The 22,168-nt window shown below is 43.8% G+C and overlaps 1 protein-coding gene across 12 annotated transcripts in view; it reads right to left on the bottom strand.

Moving 5' to 3' along the window:
• Positions 1–22,168, bottom strand: part of Ulk4 (unc-51 like kinase 4) — a 379,759-nt gene that overhangs the window by 350,536 nt on the left and 7,055 nt on the right. For 11 of the 12 annotated variants that reach the window (XR_015451092.1, XR_015451093.1, XR_015451090.1 and 8 more), the window contains exons 4-13: positions 20,614–20,753; positions 19,773–19,926; positions 18,112–18,213; positions 17,461–17,544; positions 15,346–15,421; positions 11,992–12,084; positions 10,684–10,805; positions 10,450–10,519; positions 8,669–8,765; positions 2,348–2,452 (exon numbers count right to left, since the gene is read on the bottom strand). Coding sequence is in view for 7 of the 12 variants with exons in the window: in XM_004835115.3 (XP_004835172.1) it covers positions 2,348–2,452; positions 8,669–8,765; positions 10,450–10,519; positions 10,684–10,805; positions 11,992–12,084; positions 15,346–15,421; positions 17,461–17,544; positions 18,112–18,213; positions 19,773–19,926; positions 20,614–20,753 (1,043 nt within the window). In the remaining 5 variants the exon portion in view is untranslated. The remainder of the gene's footprint in view (positions 1–2,347; positions 2,453–8,668; positions 8,766–10,449; positions 10,520–10,683; positions 10,806–11,991; positions 12,085–15,345; positions 15,422–17,460; positions 17,545–18,111; positions 18,214–19,772; positions 19,927–20,613; positions 20,754–22,168) is intronic. The other variant, XM_087210690.1, reaches the window with a different exon arrangement.

Here is a 22,168-nt window from a genome sequence, read left to right as displayed (position 1 = left end):
TACCAAAAAAAAAAAAAGATTCGCATTAAAAAGAAACCAAGTGGGCTGGGGATTTAGCTCAGTGGTGCCACCACCTGCCTCATAAGCGCAAGGTCCTGAGTTCGATCCCTGGTACAAAAAAATAAAAAAGCCAAGTGGGCTGGGGATGTAGCTCAGTGGCACTGCGTCTCCTTGCAAGCACAAGGTCCTGAGTTCAATTCCTGGTACCAGAAAAAAAAAAAAAAACCAAGTACTTTCGATCAGGATAACAGAAAAGATGCCTTGAGGGCATGTGAAGAGTCAGCAAGGCCCCACTCTTGCCAAACTAAGAGGCACAAAAATAAAAACTTTTGCTGAGAGCTCCAGGCACCTGAGTTCAAGAATGGCTTCCTAGGGTGTTTCTCAGGATTCAGTTCACAATGCTCAGCCATCCAGGAACTCAAGAGGCCTCTTCAGCCATGATTCAAGGCAGCCTGGCTACTACTCATTTGCATCACAGCTTGGCATCATCCATGTGGTGCTGGTTTTAGGCACATACAGAATGCAAGAGTTGCGGGGTCAGGAAGGCTTCCACCCAGATTTCAGGAGGGAAAGAGGCCAGGCAGTGTGGCCCCAGGGGGCAGTGTGGGAAGCTGTGAGAGTAACGCCAAGAGTGCAGTAGAAACCCCAGGAAGTTGGAGAAGCCAGGGACACAGAACATCAGCTGAGGGAACCAGTGGGCAGTGAGCAAAAGAGAAGCCGTGACAGCTGCCCAAGCCATTTGGATTTCACATCTCACCACAACTTGCCTGGGGTGCTAAACACAGAGGTACAGAATTTAATGTTTGCCCTCCTGGATTTCAGTCTTGCTTTGGTCCATTCTTTCCATACCAATATTTCTCCCTTTTGGAATAAAAATGTTTGTCCTGTACCACTGTATGTAGGTAGTGTTTAATTTTCTTTTTGATTTTTACTGGAGGTCACAGCTACGAGTTTGCCTTAGGTCTCAGAGGAGACTTGGGACTTGGACTTTTCAGCAAGGCTGGAACTGTTAGGACTCTGGCAACTCTTAGGGATGGACTACGTGCCTTTTGCATAAAGAGATGCACATGAGCCTTTTGAGAGCCAAGGTAGAATGTTAAGGATCATATCTAGATGTCCCCCAAGAGCCTCATGCGATCATAAGCAGGACTTTTGAAAATGACTGACTCATGGGGTGCTATAGTTCAATGTGAGGTGAGGTCTGGTGGGAAGCAGTGGGTCACTGCCGGTGACTGGTAGGGTGCTTCTCCCTTCGATCTCTGTCTCCTGGCTTCCATGATGTGAGCAGCTTTTCCTTGCCATGCCACTACGGTATTTCTTCTTTGGACCCAGCCAACCACAGACTAAAACATGAGCTAAAATGACCCTTTCCTCCTTTAAGTGTCAGGTATTGTATTTCAGCAAAAAGAAAATTACTAAGAGACCTATGATCCATCGAATTTAGCATAATATAGTTACCCTGCCAGATATCTGAATTCATAAAAAGAATTAGCTCCATTATAAAAAAAGCTAAATAATCTTTATGAAATGCTAAGAAATAAACATGTACCCAAGAATCCATTGAGCCCAAAACAAAATAATGTTCCTCAATGAGATACAAGGAACCAGTCATGAATTATTATGAAAAAACATTTTCAAAAAAGGAAACTGGAGGGCCGGGGATTTAGCTCAGCGGTATCACACCTGCCTTGCAAACACAAGGTCCTGAGTTTGATCCCTAGTACCACAAAAAAAAAAAAAAACAGGAAAATTAAAATCAGAACAGTTGGTAGAGTGTGAGTGTGTTGGTTGGTGGAAATCAAAAGGTAAATAAATACTCATCATCCTTTAGTAACATATGAACCACATCCCTAAAGATATGAAGCACCAAGCTCAGACTGGGTTTAAAGGACATCGTGAACTGCAACCCCTCACTCCCTCTGCACCCCTCATCATTTGCCTGCAGTCCTGACACCCCTGAGACAGCAGGGTCTCTGGGTGACCCCTACCCAGCTCCCTGCCGCCTGCCTTCATGCATCATGACCAGAACCCAGAAGGGACTGAGAGCTGGGGACTGTAATCTGGAAGGCAGCAGCCTCTGCAGCACACTGGAGCGCAGGAAGGATAGAGCACTGAGCTGTCACAGAGGGAGCAGGGGGCAAACTCACCAGCAGTGCGATGGAAGGGAGGAAGGGAGGCTGGAGGGCAGATCCGAGGAGTGAATGGAACAGAAGTAGACAAAGCAGGGAGCAGGAGAGAAAGCAAGGTGAAGAATGTCCTGCATGAAAATAGCATGCAGGTAGACTCCACCCTCCCATGAGGTCTGAGACGCAGCCGCCCCCGCCCCGTGGTCCCCATGCCTCCACACCTTCGGGTTGTCGATGACTGGGGTGACAACCAGGTCTGAGTCCATGTAGATGAGAGCTCTCATCTGTGACTCCAGTGCTTCCCGGCTCAGGTGCACACTTGTGATCTAAAATAGGAACACAGATTATACTTTGCTTCTGTTTCAAAAGACAGAGGTAAGAAGATGCTGAGGAGGACACACCATGAAAGGCCAGTCGTGTCAGTGTGTTTTCACTGCTATTCAAAATGCTGTCACTGCCTCGAGCAATCCTCACAAAGATCCAGAACGCTGCTGTCATTATTCTCATTTCACAGGTGGAAAAGCACAGCTCAGGGCAAGTAACCGACTTGCTTGACTCATGTCAGGCACCCTTACCACGGAGGCCAAGAGGACTAGAAAACAGACCTCCCATTCCCTGACACTCTCAACTGTGCTGTGGCCAGTGGGTATTACGATCACCCTCCGGGCTTGTATCTTTCATCCACAAAATGCTCACCAATTATTTCTGCCCTAGCAAATATTCAATATGAACTTAAAATTATAAAATAAAAATGTTTGGGCCTGAGTACCAACGCATTTATTAAACCTAGAGTCAATACATAAGGACAGTAGATAACCAGATGTTCACCATCAATTAACCCTTTGAGATTTTGTGTTTGTGTGTGTGTGCTCTAGTTAACTACAATTTTTATTTCTAGTGCTCTAAGTATTTCACATTGGAAAAAAAAAGAGGACCTACACGTTATAAATTCAAATTTAAATAAGGGCTAATGACCTTAATAAAAGAAAAATCAGTGAAGAAAACAATGAGGAAAAGTAATCAAAGGGACATGGATAAAGGAACAGAAGAATTAGCTAATAAAAATCCTAGATATCAAATGAGACAAAAGATCTACAAAAATGCACAAAGAAGAAATAGGGAAGGATGCCGTAAAAAAAAATTTAAGTTTAAGAACATGGACTTTCGAGACAGAAAGGCCACCAGACAGACATGGCCACTTATTATGTGACCTTAAGAAATTTAAAGCCTGTTTTTCTTCAATGTAATAAAGATTAAAAGCAAAAGCCTTCCAAGATTTGAAGAGTAAGTGCATAGCATTTGAAACAATGCCCGGCACTGCTCAAGAGAGGAGAGCTGTACTGGCTTCTGCAGACAACAGGCAAGCGGGAGCCTGGAGAGGGGAGCAGCTGCCTCATGGAGATGGGTCCTGCGGGCCTGGGCAGCAGGAGGAAGTGACCAGCACAGCTAAGGGTGGACACTTCTGCCATTAACATGGAAGGGAGTTAGATCAGTCCACAGAGCAGAGTAAGGTTGATATCTGAAAGAGAGGTACCCAAACTACCTTTATATGCAGGTGCTACAACTTAGCCAGAAAACCAAAATTCATCAGCTGAAGAATTATTAGAAACAATACAAGAATTAGAAAGGGGTGCCAATACAAAATTTCTATGTAAAATTTTCCTACTGGCAAACTGAACAAATGCACAAATAAATTATCAAATGCACAAATAATAAATATCCCACTCACAATAGCAAAAGATAAATAGATATAATACCCAGGAATGTGAGTATTACAGAGATGTGTTTTCTAGTCCTCCCAGCTTTAGGGATAAAGGATGCTTGACATAAGCCAAGCTATGTGATCAATAATCACAATGAGATCAAAATCATACGAAAAAAATTAAAAGCTGTTCCTTTGTTTGAAAATAAACAAAACACTATGTATCAAACCAAAAGTACAAATATCAAAATATAATCAGTTTTTGCTTTGGATAATGTTACGGCTGTGTCTAGCTGTTCCCCAAAGCCTCATGGGGTCACGGGTGGGGCTTTTCAGAGGCAGCTGGATCTAGAGTGTGTGATGCTGGGGTACAGGGTGTGTGACTAGTAAATGAGTCTGGCATAGTTCTGGGTGTGGATAATGGGAAGGCCCACCCTGGGTGTGAGTGCTACCCGTCTTAAGGATGTGTGGCCTGGACAGAATTCAAGGGACAGAAAGAAGGATGCTTCTATTGCTTGCTGCTTTTGCTGCCTCCTGCCTTCCACTCTATGAACTGTTTCTCCCCTCTGCGATGCCCCTCTGCCATGCCAACCTGCCTTGGAGCCAGCCAATTATGACCGAAACCTCTACAAACTGTGAGCCAAAATAAACCTTTCCTTTTTTAACTTAAGGTGTTGTGTATTTTGTCTTAGTAATGGGAAAAGTTAAACTTCAAGTAATTTTTAACCCAATGTAAGTACCATTTAAAAGTTATACAACATAAGGGCCGGGGATTTAGCTTAGTGGTTTCGCCGCCTGCTGCACAAGCTCAAGGTCCCGAGTTCATCCCCAGTACCAAAAAAAAAGTTATACAACATAAACTATTTATATAATTATTGTTCGAGCATTTTCAATGAAATTTCTACTTACTCAGCTCTACAATAACCATCTGCTAGAATGACTTCAACATCTACTGCATTTCAGAATGTTTCTTACACTGATTTTCTATTTCACATACAACCAAAACATCATTAGCGAGAAATTTTTATTATAACCCATTTACACTAAAGTTCCATGCAGAAATTTCAAATGGCCCAAATATATGTCACATTACATTAAAAATTGTAATTATTATTTATTTATTTTTTTTTGGTACTGGGATCGAACTTGGGTCCTTACGCTTGCAGGGCAGACGGCGGCACCACTGAGCTAAATCCCCAGCCCTTATAATTACAATTTTTGGGGGTGGGGATTTAGCTCAGTGGTGCCGCCACCTGCCTCGCAAGCACAAGAGTCCGAGTTCCATCCCCGGTACAAAAAAAAATGTAATTATATTTATCAAACAGTAAGTACAATAAAAATAACTTGGAAAAACATTAATCAAAAATATTTCTGTGGGCTGGGGATTTAGCTCAGTGGTTCTGCCACCTGCCTTGCAACCACAAGGACCCAAGTTCGATCCCTGGTACCAAAAAAAAAAAAAAAATTTTGCATTTAAGACAACTATGACTGAAAGAAATTAAAGAAGATATAAATAAACAGAGACACCCAATGTTCATGAAAGAAAACTTAATGTTGTTAAGATGGCAATACTCCCTATGGTCTATGGATACAATGCACACAACATTATGGCCCAACCAGGTTCTTTGACGAAAATGACAAGTTGATCCTAAAATTCATACAAAAATGCAAGGAACCTAGAAGAGCCAAAACAACCTTTAAAAAGAACAAAGTTGGAGGAATCATACTGCGAAATTTCAAAGTTACTAAAGCTTTTTTTTTTTTTGGTACTGGGGATCAAACTTGGGACCCTGCACTTATGAGGCAGGCGGTGGAACCACTGAGCTAAATCCCCGGCCCCAGAGTTGATAAAGCTTTACAAGAGCTACAGTAACTAAGGCAGAACAGGAGTGCCACAAGGAGAGAGAGGTGCACCAGCAGAACTGAGCCTGGAAAAGACCACACATTTACCACCAGCCGATTTTCCACCAGGGAGGCGAGCCAATGCCACGGGGAAAGAGCAATCCTCCCACAGCAGCACTGCAAAGGTGAAGACCCACACATGAAACAAGGAAGCTGACCCCGCTTCATGCCGCAGAAAAACCCTAACTCAAACGGACCCAAGATGAATGTAAGAGTGGAAGCTACAGAACCGCTGCAGGGAAGCACACGTAGAAGCCCTGTGACCTTGGAGAGGCAGTGGCTTCTTACATGTGACACCCGAAGCACAGGTACAAACACTCAAAAAAAATAATAACCTGGACTACATCAAAACGAAAACCTTGCGCTTCACAAGGCCATCACGGAAGACGAGGCCAAGGAGCTGGGGTGGCTTCTCAGGTCACGGCACTTGCCTTGCTCACATGAGGCCGCAGCCAAGGCCCATGCCCAGCTCCATCAAAGAAGAAGAAGGGAGAAAGTAAAAAGACGGCCACAGAAAAGGAGATGTTCACAGATCACCTCTTGAGACCAGGTAAGATTTCCCACCACTCGCCACCTGCCTCAAAAACACAAGGTCCCAAGTTCAATCCCTGGTACCAAAAAAAAAAAAAAAAATTCCTATGACTCAGTAACAAGATAAAGAATTCATCATACAGGGCCGGGGATTGAGCTCAGTGATTCCGCGCCAGCCTCGAAAGCACAAGGTCCTGAGTTCGATCCCCAGTACCAAAAAAAAAGAATTTATCATCCAGGGTTTGAACAGACATTTCTCTAAAGACAACAGACAGACAGCCAATAATCCCATAAGATCCTCAAAGTCACAGCCACCGTTGTGCAAATCAAACCACAAGATGGACTTTGACGCCCACGACACAACAGCCGGAAGGCAGTAACAACCAAGAGTCCACCAACAGAGGACAGGTAAATAAAACAGAGCCTTCCTCAGCCTTAAAAAGGAACAAATGAAATCCAAGCACAGGCGCTGACGGGGCTGACTCTTGAAGTCAGAGGGTCACAGAGTCGGGGCACAGAGTTTCAATATGGGATGCTGAGCAAGCTCTGGAGGTGGATGGTGGCGACGCCTGCAGAGGGATGTGCAATGGTTAGAATAGTAAATTATATGTGACACAGTTGTACTTCAGTTCACAGACTCTTTTGTTTGTGAACAATGTGATTCACAAACAGAAGCATTTGGCAAAATTTTTTGTTTGTGAACTCTGCATTGGGTGACAAACACAACTACGGCCACCTTTCCCACATGCACACAAATGCGGCCATCTTTTCCAGAATCGTGAAACAGATTAAGTTCCTGAACCGAGGCACCACTGTATACATTTTGCCACAACTTTTTTGGGTGTGTGCAGTTCTAGGGATGGAACCGAGGCCTTGTGCATGCTAAGCAAGAGCTCTACCACTGACCCACATCTGTAGAATCTACACCTACAGGTTAACAAGTTCACAACAGGGCTGTAACTCATATGTCTTGCTGCTGGGTGGCTTGAGTCACCAGTGGTACATCCACGACTGTCCCATCTGGTGGCTTTTTATTAATTTTATTAGTAAAAAAACCGATAAAAGTGACTAGATCTGTTTGTACCACCTGTGGTACAAGTCATGCTTATACCACAATGTGTCAAAAAAAGACAAACAACAAACATTGGTGACGGTATCTAAAAATTAGAACCCTGAACACACTACTGGTGAGAATGTAAAGTGGAGCAGGTATGCTGAGAATTGGTTTGCAATTCCTCAAAAAGTTACAAGTCAGTACAATCTGACACAGCAATGACACTGCTATGTGTACACCCAACAGCAGTAAAAACGAGCCTCACACAAACATACAACAGATGTTCACAACAGCATTTTCAGCACAGCTACATGGTAGGCACAACCCAAATGTCAATCAGCTGATCAATGAATGGAAAAAAGACAAAGAATACAATACAGTACTATTTGGGAAAGTACTGATACATGCTACAACTTGGATGGATCCTAGAAACATTTTGTTAAATTTTAAAAGCCAGTAACAAAAGACTACATACTGTACGGTTCCATTTTATGACCGTCCAGAACAGGCAAGGAGACTGACAGCTGCTTGGAATGAGTGTAGGAAGAATGGGGTAGAGTTTCTTCACAGGACAAAGGAGCTCTAACTTGATTGGGTGAATGGTCATGTGTCTCTGAATAAAGCAAAGGCCCCTGATCCTACACTTTAAATGGGTGAATTGTATCTCGTGTCAATTCTATCTCAAGAAAGCTGTTACCAAAAAAAAACTATGAAACAACTGAGATCTCATGCTTACAGTACTTACAAGGAAACCAATGATGATCAGGGAAAATACCTTTACTGTACATTTTGTAATTATGAACACAGTTCATAAATCAACTTGCAATTATTTGGGTGTGTTGGTGACCAAGCTATGTGAGGAACTGTTGCGGACCAGCCATATGTATACATTGGTGGGGGCCAGGCTACAGGCCCCGCAGTTCCAAGGCTGATGGTAGTTGCTTTAGGAATAGGGAAATATGTGGAAGGTTGCATGTTTCCTGGCTGCGTGGATCTGCTGAGGACAATCCAAAAAGAATGCAGGAATCCAAGTATGGGAAGGACTTAATCCCCACTAACTTGTTCCCTTTGTGAGGACTGACTTGTTCCTGATTCTTTGTTGCCCATTCCCACTGTTCCAGGAAAAGTACACTACTCCTCTCCCTGTGCTTTTTGCTGGTTAATAAAAGTGGCTCAACCGTGGAAATCATCAAGTCTGTCCACTAGAGGCCTCCCAGTCCCCTTGAACCTTGAATATTGTGCTTCTCTGTATTCCCTGTCCTCCCTCCTACAGGTATCCGTGGGTCTGATCAGCCTCTGGCATGGGTGAGGTCCTACATCTTATACAGAAAAAACAACCCCATCACTGCCCACCTTGGCTGAGGGAGAGGCCTTCTGTGGTGAACTCTGAGTAGCGTCCTCTCTGGGGCTCAGCCCCACAGCGGTGCTGGTCCTTGGGGTGGGACGAGAACTGGGAATAACCATATAACATTATTCAGATTTCAGAAACTTCATCCTCTGCTTACTAGTTTCTAGAAAAAAACACGTATTATGGAATATGGTAAAATATGGTGATTACATATGATCTCATCATACAGGAAAGTTTAAGCTCTACTATGTGTTTAGATAACACTATAATTTTTGTGACTGCTTTTGAAATAATTTCCTGACTAAATTGTTATTTCTTTTATTCACAGTCTTCTATGACATATATTTCCTTTTTTAACTAGAAACCTTAAAACATTGATTGTATTACCTTTAAGTGTCTCCTGGTATAGGCAAGACTAACGTAATAAAACAGATAAAATACAAAGGATGGAAAATATTCAGTTTTATTTCAGGATATACGTGAAATGGAAAATTACCTTCATGCCTATTTTAGACAAGTTATAATCTGCATCTATTTTTAATGATTCCTCTTGGATGTATAAATGTCTGCTATAATCTACACAATTCCTCAGTCTCTCATTTTGAGTTTTCACATTTTAAAAATCCTTCCAGCATGGTATGGTGGTGCACAGCTGTAATCCCAGCCCTCTGGGAGGGTGAGGCAAAAAAAAAACCAAAAAAACCCACAAGTTTAAGCCCAGCCTGAGCAGCCTGGGTTTTGAGACCTTATCTCGAAATAAAAATTAAGGGCTAGGGATATGGCTCAAGCCCCAGTACCACCAAAAAAAAAAAATCCTTCTCATTAGATAATCAAGATTCTAATTATTCCCCTTAACTTCTCAAAGATTAGGATTTTACCTTTCTTTCATTTACTTCTTCATTAATTCACTAAACATATATCTACATGGAATATAACACATACCTATGTAGCAGTGATATGAGATTCTTAAAATGTCAATTTTGAATGGCTAAAATTTATATAAATAAGTTGAACATATTTTACATTTAAATATGGGTAAAATAGATCGAGAAATTTTAGTTTAACATTATAATCTCCATTTCATGAAATAAAACTACTTCTACGTAAGACTGTTTCACTTTTGCAGTGCTGGGGACCTAACCTTGTACATGCCAGGCAAATGCTCTACCACAGAGCTACACCCCAACCCAAGGAATTTTTGAAAAATCCATTTAGTGTTTATGTATTAAACTTTTCATATGTTTATTCTAGTCACTTTAATATACCATCCTAGTTTTTTTTCATTCTTTTCATGATTATAAACCCTTTTTAAGCCTCACATTTGAAATGTATTACGAAGAAAAACACAGGGATTAGGGACGTAGCTTGCTGGTCGACCACCTGCCTAGCAGCCCCGAGGTCTTTGATTGGGTCCTAGCTCTGCCAGACAGGAAGGAGGGAGGGACCAGACACAGCATGCTTCTCCAGCAAATCCATCCAAACAAAGAGACTGGACTCCTGAAATTTTCAATTCCTTTTTATTTGAAGTTGAAGTACAAAATGAAAAGGATTCAACCTTTACAAATAGGGGGAAATAAGTAACTTTTTAAATGCATAGCAGAATCTAGAGTCTCCTGGCCAGCACACAGCTGTAATTTTGAAGACAGTGAGTATGTCAGGTGGCATTAATGTCCCTGTCCTCTTCCCCTGTGTAATGGCTTTGCCCCAGGACAGCAGATGGTTTAAAAAGATTTGCCTCTTACCTCTCACTGCTGCCTTCGGCGTTTCTGGATCTTACCGTACGTACCTGAGGAGAAACAGGGACTCATTCGGCTGACCCCCAGCAGTGCTCTTAGGCCGGAACTCGGCTGGATTTTCTGAAGCAGGAAAGCAATGTATTATCCGTAAGGGACACAGTTATCAAGAGCAGAGCATAACACATGTAGATAAATTCAAGAAGGAAGCCGACACTGAAGTCAGGCCCTGGCCAAGACACCTCCCTCAGCAGCCAGAGCCCCCAGCGCCACCTGTGGATGCTCACCTGGCGTGAGAGTGTGGCTGGGTCGCTGAGCTGCCCGGGACCCCACAGCGCGTCCACTCGAAGGGTCCTGCGAGGGCTTGTTGGGATCCTGGGGTCCAGAACTTCCCATCGCACTTCTGCTGCTGAACAGGAAAGAACCAGCACACCCAGACTCACTCTGGAGCTTTCTCTGGTGTTGTTCATAGAACAACAGGCTGAAAAGGGTAACTAAATTATACATGACACTTGGCAAAACCACAGAGTTAGAAAAGCAGCATTCTTCATTAGCTTCAAAGCCAAGCACCTTTTATACACAGGGAACTGCGCGGAGTCTGTGAGCCCTTTCCCTGGAAAAGAAAGGCACCAGGCCACTGAGGAAGCCGCGTGGAGTCAGGCACCACTCCAGCTCCACTGCGAGGAGCTCCCTGGCGGCCCCTTCCGGCTGGCCTGGCCTCCCAGCAACACGTACAGGCGGAAGAACCCAAGGGAAGCCCTGGCCTCTGTTCCAAGGCAGAGAAGCCATAGATCTCTCCTTTGCCACCAGCCTCCAGGTAACCCTGCGGCAGCCAGCTGGGCACAGCAGCAGCTAATGGGCAGTGCCTGAAACGCTAACAGGAGGAGCCCTGTTCTCTGACCTGAGAGCTGTGACCCCGAGAACATGAGGCCGACCCCGTCTCGGCTCTTCTCGCTCCCTCTCTCCCTCCCTCCATCCCTGTTCAACCACGTTTGCCTTGCTCAGTGTCCTGGGCTGCAATGATTTCATATTAAAACTGAAGAATGCTGGGCAGGACAAGCTTAGCAAGGCAAGGGTGACACCCAACCACCAAACCCTGGTGCTCAGGAGCTCCTAACTTCACTGCAAATGCAGCCGGGCAGGAAAGCCCAGTCATCAGTCCCTCCAGACCCAGGCCAACAGCAACTCATGTCACATTTTTCTTCCCAATTACAGCATGGAGAAGCAGAAATGTGGCAAACGACACACTGGCTCACATTTCTATAAGGGAAGAAACCTGCACCCTGCTCACGTCCTGTTAGCCAGCACGCACCACACGGCCACCTCCCTGATGATATGGGAAGGTGCTCACAGGGCAGGAAGCAGGGGTACTGGTGAAGAGGACGAAGGACCAGCAGACCAGATCCCTGGCTGGAAAGGACAACTGCTCAGAAGATAAGCGAAACCACCACTGAACTCGCTAAACTTTAATTAAACCAATGCCAGTATTACAGACCATAAAAGCCCAGAAATTCAGGCCAGTGATGCTGCATTATTAGAAGATAATGGGCACAAGAGTGCAAGAACTACACCCAGGCACAAGACAGCTGGCACACCTGACGGGGAAATCCTCTGCGCTGGACTCCTCAGCTTCCCTCGAGAAAGCATCCTTCCAGAACGGATGCTGCAGCACGCAGCTCCAGGTTAACCTTCAGAGAAACAGACCGTTAAAACTCCATCCTCCTGATTCACCCCGGAGGGTTCCCAGGACACATCCAGAGACAAGCGGCATCAGATTTTATAATGCATCATAACATCACCCTCCAAGGGGACCTTTGGAAGTGCTTCCCACTTTTTTCTTATCTTGGCATGTAACAGACTTCTCAGCAAAATCAGAAGAATACAGAAGTCTTCGATGGCACAGAATGAAACTAAAAAGTACAAGTCTCAGGGCTCATATTACATTGAGTCTGGTGAAAAGGAAACTTTTCAGGTTTTACAAGCAGTTCATGAACGGCATCCACAAACAACTGGAATTTTGAATGTAAATATGTCACGTATTATCACCCCATCACTCCGACAATCTTTATTGCAGTGACCTGGCTGTGTGACACTTTCAGTCTGGGAACTTCACTTCCAGCACCTCATTCAGAAACCAACCAGAACTGGAGCTCCCAGACTATAGAGCCACACTTCACTGAGGTGTTAGAATAACATCACCTCTGGTCCACTCCTGCTGACACGACTCACCCGTATCCAACATGAGACTCACTTTCAGGGAAGCAAGTCTTACTACTTGCCTATGGACTATGGCCCTCGGATACTCACAGGTTAGGGAAGGGTACACCTACCCAACATTTAAAGAAAAAATGTGTTTGATTAATTACTCAAAATATCTGTGCTGAGGGCCAGGAATTTAGCTCAGTGGCGCTGCGCCTGCCTGGCAAGCACAAGGTCGTGAGTTCGATCCCCAGTACCAAAAAAATCTCTATTGAAATAGATTGTTGATCTAAAGTAAAACACAAATATAAAAGAAAAAGAACCACATATGCTATCTCTTTTACACAAAGGGCTCTTGTAATTCACTGAAGGAAGTGTATGGTGGTGCGTGCCTGTAATCCAGCACTCTGGGAGGCCGAGGTAGGATTACAAAACCTTGCTTCAAAATAAAAGGGCCTTGGGATGTAGCCCAGTGTGAAGGCCCATGGTTTAATTCCCCATACTACAAAAACAAAAAGAAAGAAAAGAATTCACCTAAAGCAAAATAAAAATGGCCGATAGTATAAAATTTATTTTCAGCCATGAGTATGGCAAATAAATAAAAGATTACGCAAGCCTACTGTAGGTGAGGGTGGCAGGTATGGGTGCTGGAAGTGTGAATCAGCACATATCCCTAGAATACTGCAAAGTGCATCTATGTTTATGCCCTGCCAACGCATCCAACTCTGGTGCTCTGAGCCTTCCACTGCAAGTCCACTTTGAGAAATGTATACAGAGCTCACTGCCCACGTGAACCCAGAAGAAAAAAACATACAAGGAAACTTAACATAGCAGTTTGTACACTACTGTCAATCCAGAAACACTGAATCTGGTTTTCATTAGACTGTTGCATGTACATTCTGTAGCCAAATGACTACGCAGATATATTTACTAACATGGGAAAATACCCATAACATACCTTGAGAGAAACTAATTGGTTATGGACAAATACCTTTAAGCAAACAATTATAAAATACAAGGCTATGAGCATGGACCCCTGAGGCTGCTCCGTGCTAATCAGTCTTCCCTCTGCACCTCAGGGGACAGAGACCAAACCCAAGGATGCTCGGGGCCTATATCAAATGACATGTGTGGGGTTTTGTTTGCTTGTTTTTACAGTACTGGATACTGGACTCAGGCCTTTGCACTGACCTACATCCCCTGAGCTACAGCACTTTCTTTTTTATTGTAAGACAGGGTCTTGATAAATTGCTAAGTTGCCCAGGCTGGCTTAAACTTGCAATCCTCCTGCCTCAGCCTCCCAGAGTGCTGGGATCACAGGTGTAACCTACACACATCCTCTCATGGACTTTCAGTCATCTCTACATTACTTCTAATACCCAATATAATGGAACTGCTATCGTACAGCTGTTACACTGCACTGTTTAGGCAGTAATGGCACAAATTAGTACACACTCAATTTTTCATATATTTTCAATCTGCGATTGGTGGAATCCACAGATGCAGAACCGGAGGATACAGTGACTGTAAACAGTATCTATATGTATGTCCTATCTACCTAAGATTACCCACCTAGATAACCAATCCTAACTCACTCAATGTAAGCTGAGAAAAGTCTGCCTTACAGCTACAAAAGAGTCAGCGTCTCCTTCCACAGTGTTTTCTTCATGTGTGTAATAAATGTGAATGGAGTATTTTGTACCCTAAATTTATTCTCCATTCTGCACCCTGAGCAGGAGCCCCCCACATACCTGTCTAGATCTCCCTCACCTCCACCCATAGGCTGAACCAGAACCAGAGTAGTTCCTCTTGGACAGGGCACACCTCAGTGAGCACGGTGCTGGGACCCAGGCTGGGGACTGCCAGAGTGGGGGCTGCTCTGGACCCCAGGGCGAGGAGACCCCACCACTGGTAGCCTTCCTGAACTAGAGCTTCAGGGTTTCTAAGCTCCTGCCATCACTGTAACACACAACATTCCTGGCCAGCCTACTGGCCTGTCACTTAATACCGCCATTGTGATAGGGTATCATAAAAATAAATCACAGTAAGACACTGCTCAGGCCACACTACATTATTCTCTTGACAGTACCATTCCTAATTCAATGGTCTGAAACGATTAACCTGAAACATACAATAAAGACAAACAAATCCACTTCTTGGATTTGAGATTTACAAGAAAACATGTCGGCCTACTAGGCAAGTTTTCCTGAGGTACTGAGGATCAAACCCAGGGCCTCACAGATATCAGGTCAGGGCTCGGTCACTGAGCCACACGCCAGCCCTCAGCAGCCACTTAACATATAAAAAGTGAAACTTTAAAAACCCTGCCTGGGTGGAGGGGATGAAGGGAGGGCAGGGGAATGGGGAAAAAATAAGAACCAAGATACATCATGTAAAGGTACAAGATCCCAACGATGAATGTTAACTATATTGTATACCTAAAATGTACCAATAAACTTAATGAAAAAAACCCCACCTGATTAAGAACTACAAAAAGCATAAAGTCTTAATCCAAAGCCAGACTTCCTTTTTTTTTTTTTTTTTTTTTCGGTACCGGGGATTGAACTTGGGTCCTTGCGCTTGTGCAGCAGGCAGTGAAACCACTGAGCTAAATCCCCGGCCCAACGTCAGACTTCTTTATAAAAAAAAGTAACTTGGACAACTATCTGCACATTAAGAACAACACTGTTTTAAAAGTATGTGAAGGGATAAGATTCTAGTACCTGTTTGCATCTAAAGACCGCCCATACCTTTTCTGAGGATCTTTCTGAAGTAAGCCATCAAGCAAATTAATAAAATCTGAAGAGGCTTTAGGACGTGAAGAATCTGTAAGTAAATGAATTTCCAAGAGGAAAAAAGAAAAGTGGTAAGACACGTCAACTTTAACATCCTGCGCCAGCACGAAGGCGATCAAACCTGAGACGCACAGAAGCTGCAGCAACCTGGGCTCCATCCACAGCAGTCACACTCCTGTGTGCGGCGGGCAGGGCAGAGCAGGGAGGTGCGGGCACAGGGGCACCCGGAAAACCGGGTCTCAAATCACAGCCTGAACCAAGCACGCCTCCTCCCCACACAGCCCCAGTAAGGGTCACCGCCTACCCGGTCACGGACAATTAATTACGCCTGTTCTCAGGCAATCCAAACCTGACCGACTGTCCCCTTTCCTATTTGGGTGGTACTGGGAACGGAACACAGGGCCTTTGCACTGAGCAACATCCCCAGGCCCCTGCTTTTTGACAGGGTCTACCTAAGTTGGCCAAGGCAGGCTTGAGCCTGTGCTCTTCCTCCTCGGCCTCCCAGGGTGCTGAGGTCACAGCTGTGCACCATGCCCCACCCGGTGAGGAGAATACCTGTGTCTCCCTTTTACTCTGAAGATTTTTAACAGGGACACAATGAACACCAGAGCTGTACAGAGCTACCAATCCCATAGTCTCACGACGCTTGTGTTTTTGAGCCGGATGGAGATGTACCGCGGCCAGTTCACCTGGCTATGGCGGAGAGCCCATGAAGACCTGGACCTGAGACTGCAGCAGGACCTGGGTGGCTCAGGGGCACAGATGGCACCAGGGGCCCTGCAGCCAGTTCTAGGAAGCCCCCAGGAAATGATAGCATGGGCCCTTCACACCTTCATTTTCAAATTTCTCCTCCCTACGTGACAGCCTTTAACTTATAGCAGAAAATAATACAGTACAGCAAGCAAGGAATTTAGCTTTTGTTTTAAGAAACAGACTACTTTCGGGCTGGGTATTCAGCTCAGTGGTTTCGCGGCCTGCTGCACAAGCACAAGGACCCGAGTTTGATCCCCGGTACCCCCTCCCCCCCCCAAAAAAAGAAATAGACTTTCAAAATATCGAGTTTTTCTTCACCATGAGTAATTCAAAAAAACACTGAAAATAGGGCTGGGGATGTAGCTCAGTGCTGCCGCTGCCTCTCTCACAAGCGCAAGGTCCAGAGTTCAATCCCCGGTACCAAAAAAAAAAAAAACACTAAAAATATTCTGCACATCTCTTTCACTCATTACTTCTGAAAAATTTTTCTTTTAAATACAGCATAGGGCTGGGGATGTAGCTCAGCGGTACAGCGCCTGCCTGGCAAGCGTGAGGCCCTGAGTCTGAGTCCCTGTACCAAAAATAAATAAATAAAATTTTAAAATATAGGCAGCATAAATTTTTGTAGAATTTAGGGGTCATAACTTCCCTAATAATGTACAGCAACATGTTAACCACATTTATGCCATTTGTTTTTCTTTTCTTTCTTTAAAATTAGTGTTAATGGGGGGCCAGGGATTTAGCTCAGTGGCACCATGCCTGACTCAGAAGCGCAAGGTCCAGAGTTCAATCCCTGGTACCCGAAAAAAAAAAGGAAAATTAGTGTTAATGGTAGATTATTACGTTAACATAATTTATGTGATTGAGGTTCATAACCTTTAAAATAGGACAACTGTCTCTAGCATGAAAGATGTCAGGGCAGCTGGATGCCTCAAGAAGAGCACTGCAACAGGCCTGATCTGCTCCCACCCAGACGCCACACAAGAGCAACCCCAAGCTGGGAACACAAATTAGGCAAATGGTGAACTAAGAATGTAAATATATATGGGCTTGATCTTTTAAAATCTCTAAACCGGGCTTCTGGTGATACAGAAGCACAAACTAATTCATGTTGTTAAATGAAAGAAAACATTAGTGCTTTGCTTTCAATTTCAGTATCAAAAGAAATAGCACAAAAAAACTATCAATTTGGGATTAAACATAAAATATAACTTTTAGAGGTTACGAATCATTAAAAAAGATTTTGAGTCAAGTAAAGTGTAGGATGTAAATCAGTGTAAGATGGAAATTAACTGAATTTATCATAAGAAATCTCACCTTTTGGAACAGGTGGCAGAGGATCTTCATATAAAATCTTTTCAACTAATTCTGAAGCACTTTCTGAGAAGAATGGAGGTTTTCCTGAAATCACATTAACTTGCAAAATTACATTGTGTGCTATCATCAATATTTCTGAACTTAGCTACAGATGTTTCAGAATTACACACTTAACAGGAAAAAGCAGTCATTAATTACTGATGCCTAATATATACACAGGTATACTGTCTACTTTTTTACATTTCTCTGATTCAGAATTTATTATCCTAACCAAAACACAAACTCACTTATGACATATGACCACTACCATGATCCAAGGCTTCATGGGCTACTCAACACCTCCAAATAATTCAGTCATGATGCACCTTTTGAAGAATTGCTATTAATAACCCAGTTTTTAATAATTAGGTACATTTCAAAATTCCAGATGAGTATCATGAAAAATTACCTATTGCCAAAAAGCTCTTGAAAACCTGCATATACCTTGACATCAATCAAATTAGCCAAAATTGGTATATACAAAAATTTAATAAAACTGGATTTTTGACATCTTATGGGTTAAATATTTGCAAAATACAAGCATAAACTTTTTTGACATTATTTCTTTGTGTCAGCTCACTCTGATTTTACACTGAAACAGAAAGTAATCACCTGAAAACATTTCATAGAGCAGACAGCCGAATGACCACAGGTCAGTGGAAATGGAGAAGTCAGCGCCCCTCACAATTTCTGGAGCAGTGTATACAGGGGGCCCTAAAATCAAAGTGCAAAGAACAATTGTTAGGCATCTATACTCTACCCTACAAAGCTACTGGGAGAGACCTGAGGAGATGAACAAAGACAGGAGGGAAATGTGTACACGACTAAAACTTCACAAGCTGTTATGGCTTGTATGAAATGTCCTCCCGAAGCCTCATGCACTCATAGATGGGCCTTTTTGGAGGTGGCTCCTGGATGTAGGGTAGATGATACTGGGATTAAGAGTGTGTGGTACTAGATTAGGCCCTCTGATTGGTTTAGCATAGTTCTGGGTGATAATGGGAAGGCCCATCCTGAGTGTGGGTACACCATTCCATCAATAGGCTTTCAGCCTGGATGGGCTAAAAGTCCAGAAGGCTCACTGCTTCCTGCCTCCTGCCTGCCCTGCCGTGGACTGTTTCTCCTCTGTGATCCCCCTTTGCCATGCCGCCCTGCCCTGGAACCAGCCAACTATGGACTGAAATCTCTACAAACTGAGCTACAATAAACCTTTCCTCCTTTAATTTGTGGGTGTCAGGTATTTCGTCTCAGCAACGAGAAAAGTAATGAAGACACATACATTTCACATTTTTTAAATGTTTTCTAATTTGAAGATTATATTGTACAAAGGACAATACATTATGAATATAGATTATGCAAATCTACCTTAGTGAACAGTGTGGCACATTGAGTTATGCGTGTGTATTAATAAATATAAATTCAACTAACAATTAAAAAAGTCAAAAGAACCCTTATTAAACTACTACAATTAAATGGGCCAAGTTAAGCACAAGTAACAACCCTGAAATCCCACTGGCTTAACAGCAAAGATCTATCTATGATTCAAACTCCAAACCCACCAAGAGTGAGCCCCAGGGCGCCAGTCCTGGCAGCCCCTCATGGACCAGGTACACAGAGGGTATCTTTAAAGCAGGGGGAAAGAATGCAGCACATCGCCACCTCCCAGTGCCTCCTCTCACTTCTCAACATCACTGGCTCTGGCAGGGGACTAGATGCGACCCCACCACATATCCCCAAACCCCCCAGACAGTGGAAGTGCATGGTAGGTAGCATGCATGTGCGTCATGTACACTTCATGCAAGGCTTAGCCATAAGTGGAAACCACATGTTTCAGAACTGGAAGGGAGATACTCTTCAGGCACCTAGGCAGATGCAGTACCCCACAAAAACCAGGGTTCTTCTTCCCTCTCCACCTACCAGGAAGAACACTCACTCCATGAAGTGAGCAGTCACTGGTCACCTGGAAACAAAACTATACTGAGTAAACATCCCCAAAAACCACAGCTCCGGGGCCCACAGACAGGCTGACCAGCAGCCCTCACGTCTCCCATGGACACTCGTGTGGTGGTGTCACCCTTCGCTCTCAGCAAACACCACAGTGAGAGCCTCCCATGGGCCCTGTGAGGTCAAGCACAAAGCCACACTTGTGCCCAGACTTTTCCCGGTCACCATTCAATACCAGGGTGACAAACAGAAGGCCAGCATCCTCTCCTATCCGGGACACGGGCGACCCACAACTAGAGCTGTGACCTCGAGCTCCCAGGCCCACGCACCTTGGACTCTCTTTTTCATGTTCAATACACTTTCCACACTGTCGCCTCCTCCTTCTTCTGCCACCAAAGCGAAGAACTCTTCCAAATTCTCACCTTCCGCTTTCGCCAAGCAAAAATTGCTAAACTTCAATGTCCCAGGACCTTCCAAGAGTATCTAAGAAGATTCAGACACAAACATTTTCAGAGACAAGTTCGATTTAGTTCACACATTTGTCTGCTCCTCTTACAAATCCGTTACAGGCTTCTGGAGGGTTGGCTAACAACTTCTACTAAAAGGAAGCAAATGAAAAATAACATTTTAATAACAGAATCAAAGAAAAATAACATTTTAATAACAGAATCAACAACTGTCCAATCCTAGAGAGCATAGAGGGAAACCTCTGGTTTCAGGAAAGAGGAAAACGTATAGTCATCACCCCACTGAGTCCTCAGGTTCTGCATCTCCAGATTCAGCCAACTGAGGATCAAACATATTTGAAAAAATATTTGTCTATACTGAATGTGTACTCCTTATTCATTATTCCTTAACAACACAGCATAACAACCATATAAACGGCACTGCACGTGCACTGCACTGGGTGCGCTGCAAAGCCACAGGTGTCTCGATGCACAGGAGGGGCTGGATGCAAACACAACACCACTTTCCACAGGAAGCCCAGGGAGGCGAGGACACTCCTGAAGCCAACAGCTCCCAGGGACTGGGTCTGGGGATGTAGCTCAGTGGCAGAGTATTTAACTGCCATTAACACACACACACACACACACACACACACACACACACACACACACACACTAACACCTCTAACATTAGTAGTTAAAGAAATTACAATTCATGGATTACCTTCCCAGGAGAAATGTCACAAAAGAGAATGCCAAGTTCGTGAAGATGATGCAAGCCAGCAATCAGGTCAACCCCAAATTCTCTCACCACATCTTCTGGGAGGTTTTCATCTTGGGCAATAACTGTTTCTAGAGAACCGCCTGCAAAGAGTTGATTAAAATCACACACCTGATGCCTCGCAAGCACAAGGTCCCAAGTTTGATCCCTGGAACCAAAAAAAAAAATCACACACTTGAACCCACTGATGTCACAGGGTGTCTGAGGTCAAGACGGGATGACATGAGCACTGGCATGAGCAGTGTGGCAGAAGAAAGATGTGTGTGCAGGCACAGTGGGCCAGGTCTGGGCCCTTGCCAGCCAGTGCTGCCCCACCTAAGATGGCAACAGGTGAGCAGGGATGAGAGGATTATTACCCTGATCCCTCAGGAAGTAACGGGCTGCAGAAATTTGTGCTAAGTTCTAACCCAAAACTATAGACTTCCATTTCAGTCTGCAAGCACAGGCTCACTAACTCACATGCACAGCAGGTCACACTCGCAAAGGCGACAGCTCCTGCACAGGCGACGATCCAGCCCTGCCTGCACAGCCCAGGGAAGAGAAGGCCACAGGGAAGTCAAGGCTACCATGTCAGTCAGGAGAATTGGAAAGGACAGAGATGATAACCGCAGCCAAGTCTCAGCCGGCTTGTGAAAGTTCAGTCACAACTTCCATAATGGAAGGAGAAAGTACTTAGGGTTTTGTTTATTTTCTTTCAGTGGGTGAGGAATCGTACTAACACAGGCACGATCGAGCGCTAGGCTATCACAGCTGGTCAAGCATCAGAAACAACACTGCCATGCAAGGCACCCAGGGGACCCTGGCCACTGAGTGTGTCTGCGAGGGGAGCCCAAGCATGATCCCTGCCACTGACTCAAGAGACAAACAACCTCTTATAATTTAGCTTTATAATTTTAAATGCCAACAGATGAAATACAGCAAAGAATTATACTGCATCAAAAGTTAGTGATCTTTCATTATTACTCAATGTACAAATACAATAAACTAATTGTGATACTCATTACATTTACTTTCTGTTAAGCTTTTAAAATGTGAGACTGCAAGCCCAGCTATTATCCAGGAATTTGGTCACCTTTCTCCCTGTGCACTGTCCTAGAAAACTGCATGAAGCGACAGCTGTGACCGGGGACTATGATTACTGTGAGGTGTGATATTTGTTGGTTCATCTTTGTCCTTTTCCGTATCAAGCTTTTATAAAGCCCACATATCCTTTACATAGAAACAAGATCATTTTATAAATGTATTAGCTAAATAACAGTTAGTTAACCTGAGGCTTTATTTACTAAAAAGCTTTTAGAACAAATTAATCACACTAAAATATTCCTAAACTGTTATGTAGGTGTTTTAGTAACATTCTAAAGTCCACTCCAAATTGAATTTTATATAATTCTTCCTTTTACAAAATATCCTATTTTACCTTTCCCCAATACCTATCAAGCAATAGATTTTTCAAGTTAATATAGTAAATAATATCAATACTATTTACAGTTGCAATAGA

The sequence above is a fragment of the Heterocephalus glaber genome, unplaced genomic scaffold (genome assembly GCF_053883595.1).
Source record: "Heterocephalus glaber isolate CG9 unplaced genomic scaffold, H.glaber_assembly_v1.0 deba00001175, whole genome shotgun sequence".
Taxonomy (NCBI): domain Eukaryota; kingdom Metazoa; phylum Chordata; class Mammalia; order Rodentia; family Bathyergidae; genus Heterocephalus; species Heterocephalus glaber.
Note: the sequence above shows the minus strand (reverse complement) of the source record. Positions and strands in the feature narration are given on the sequence as shown.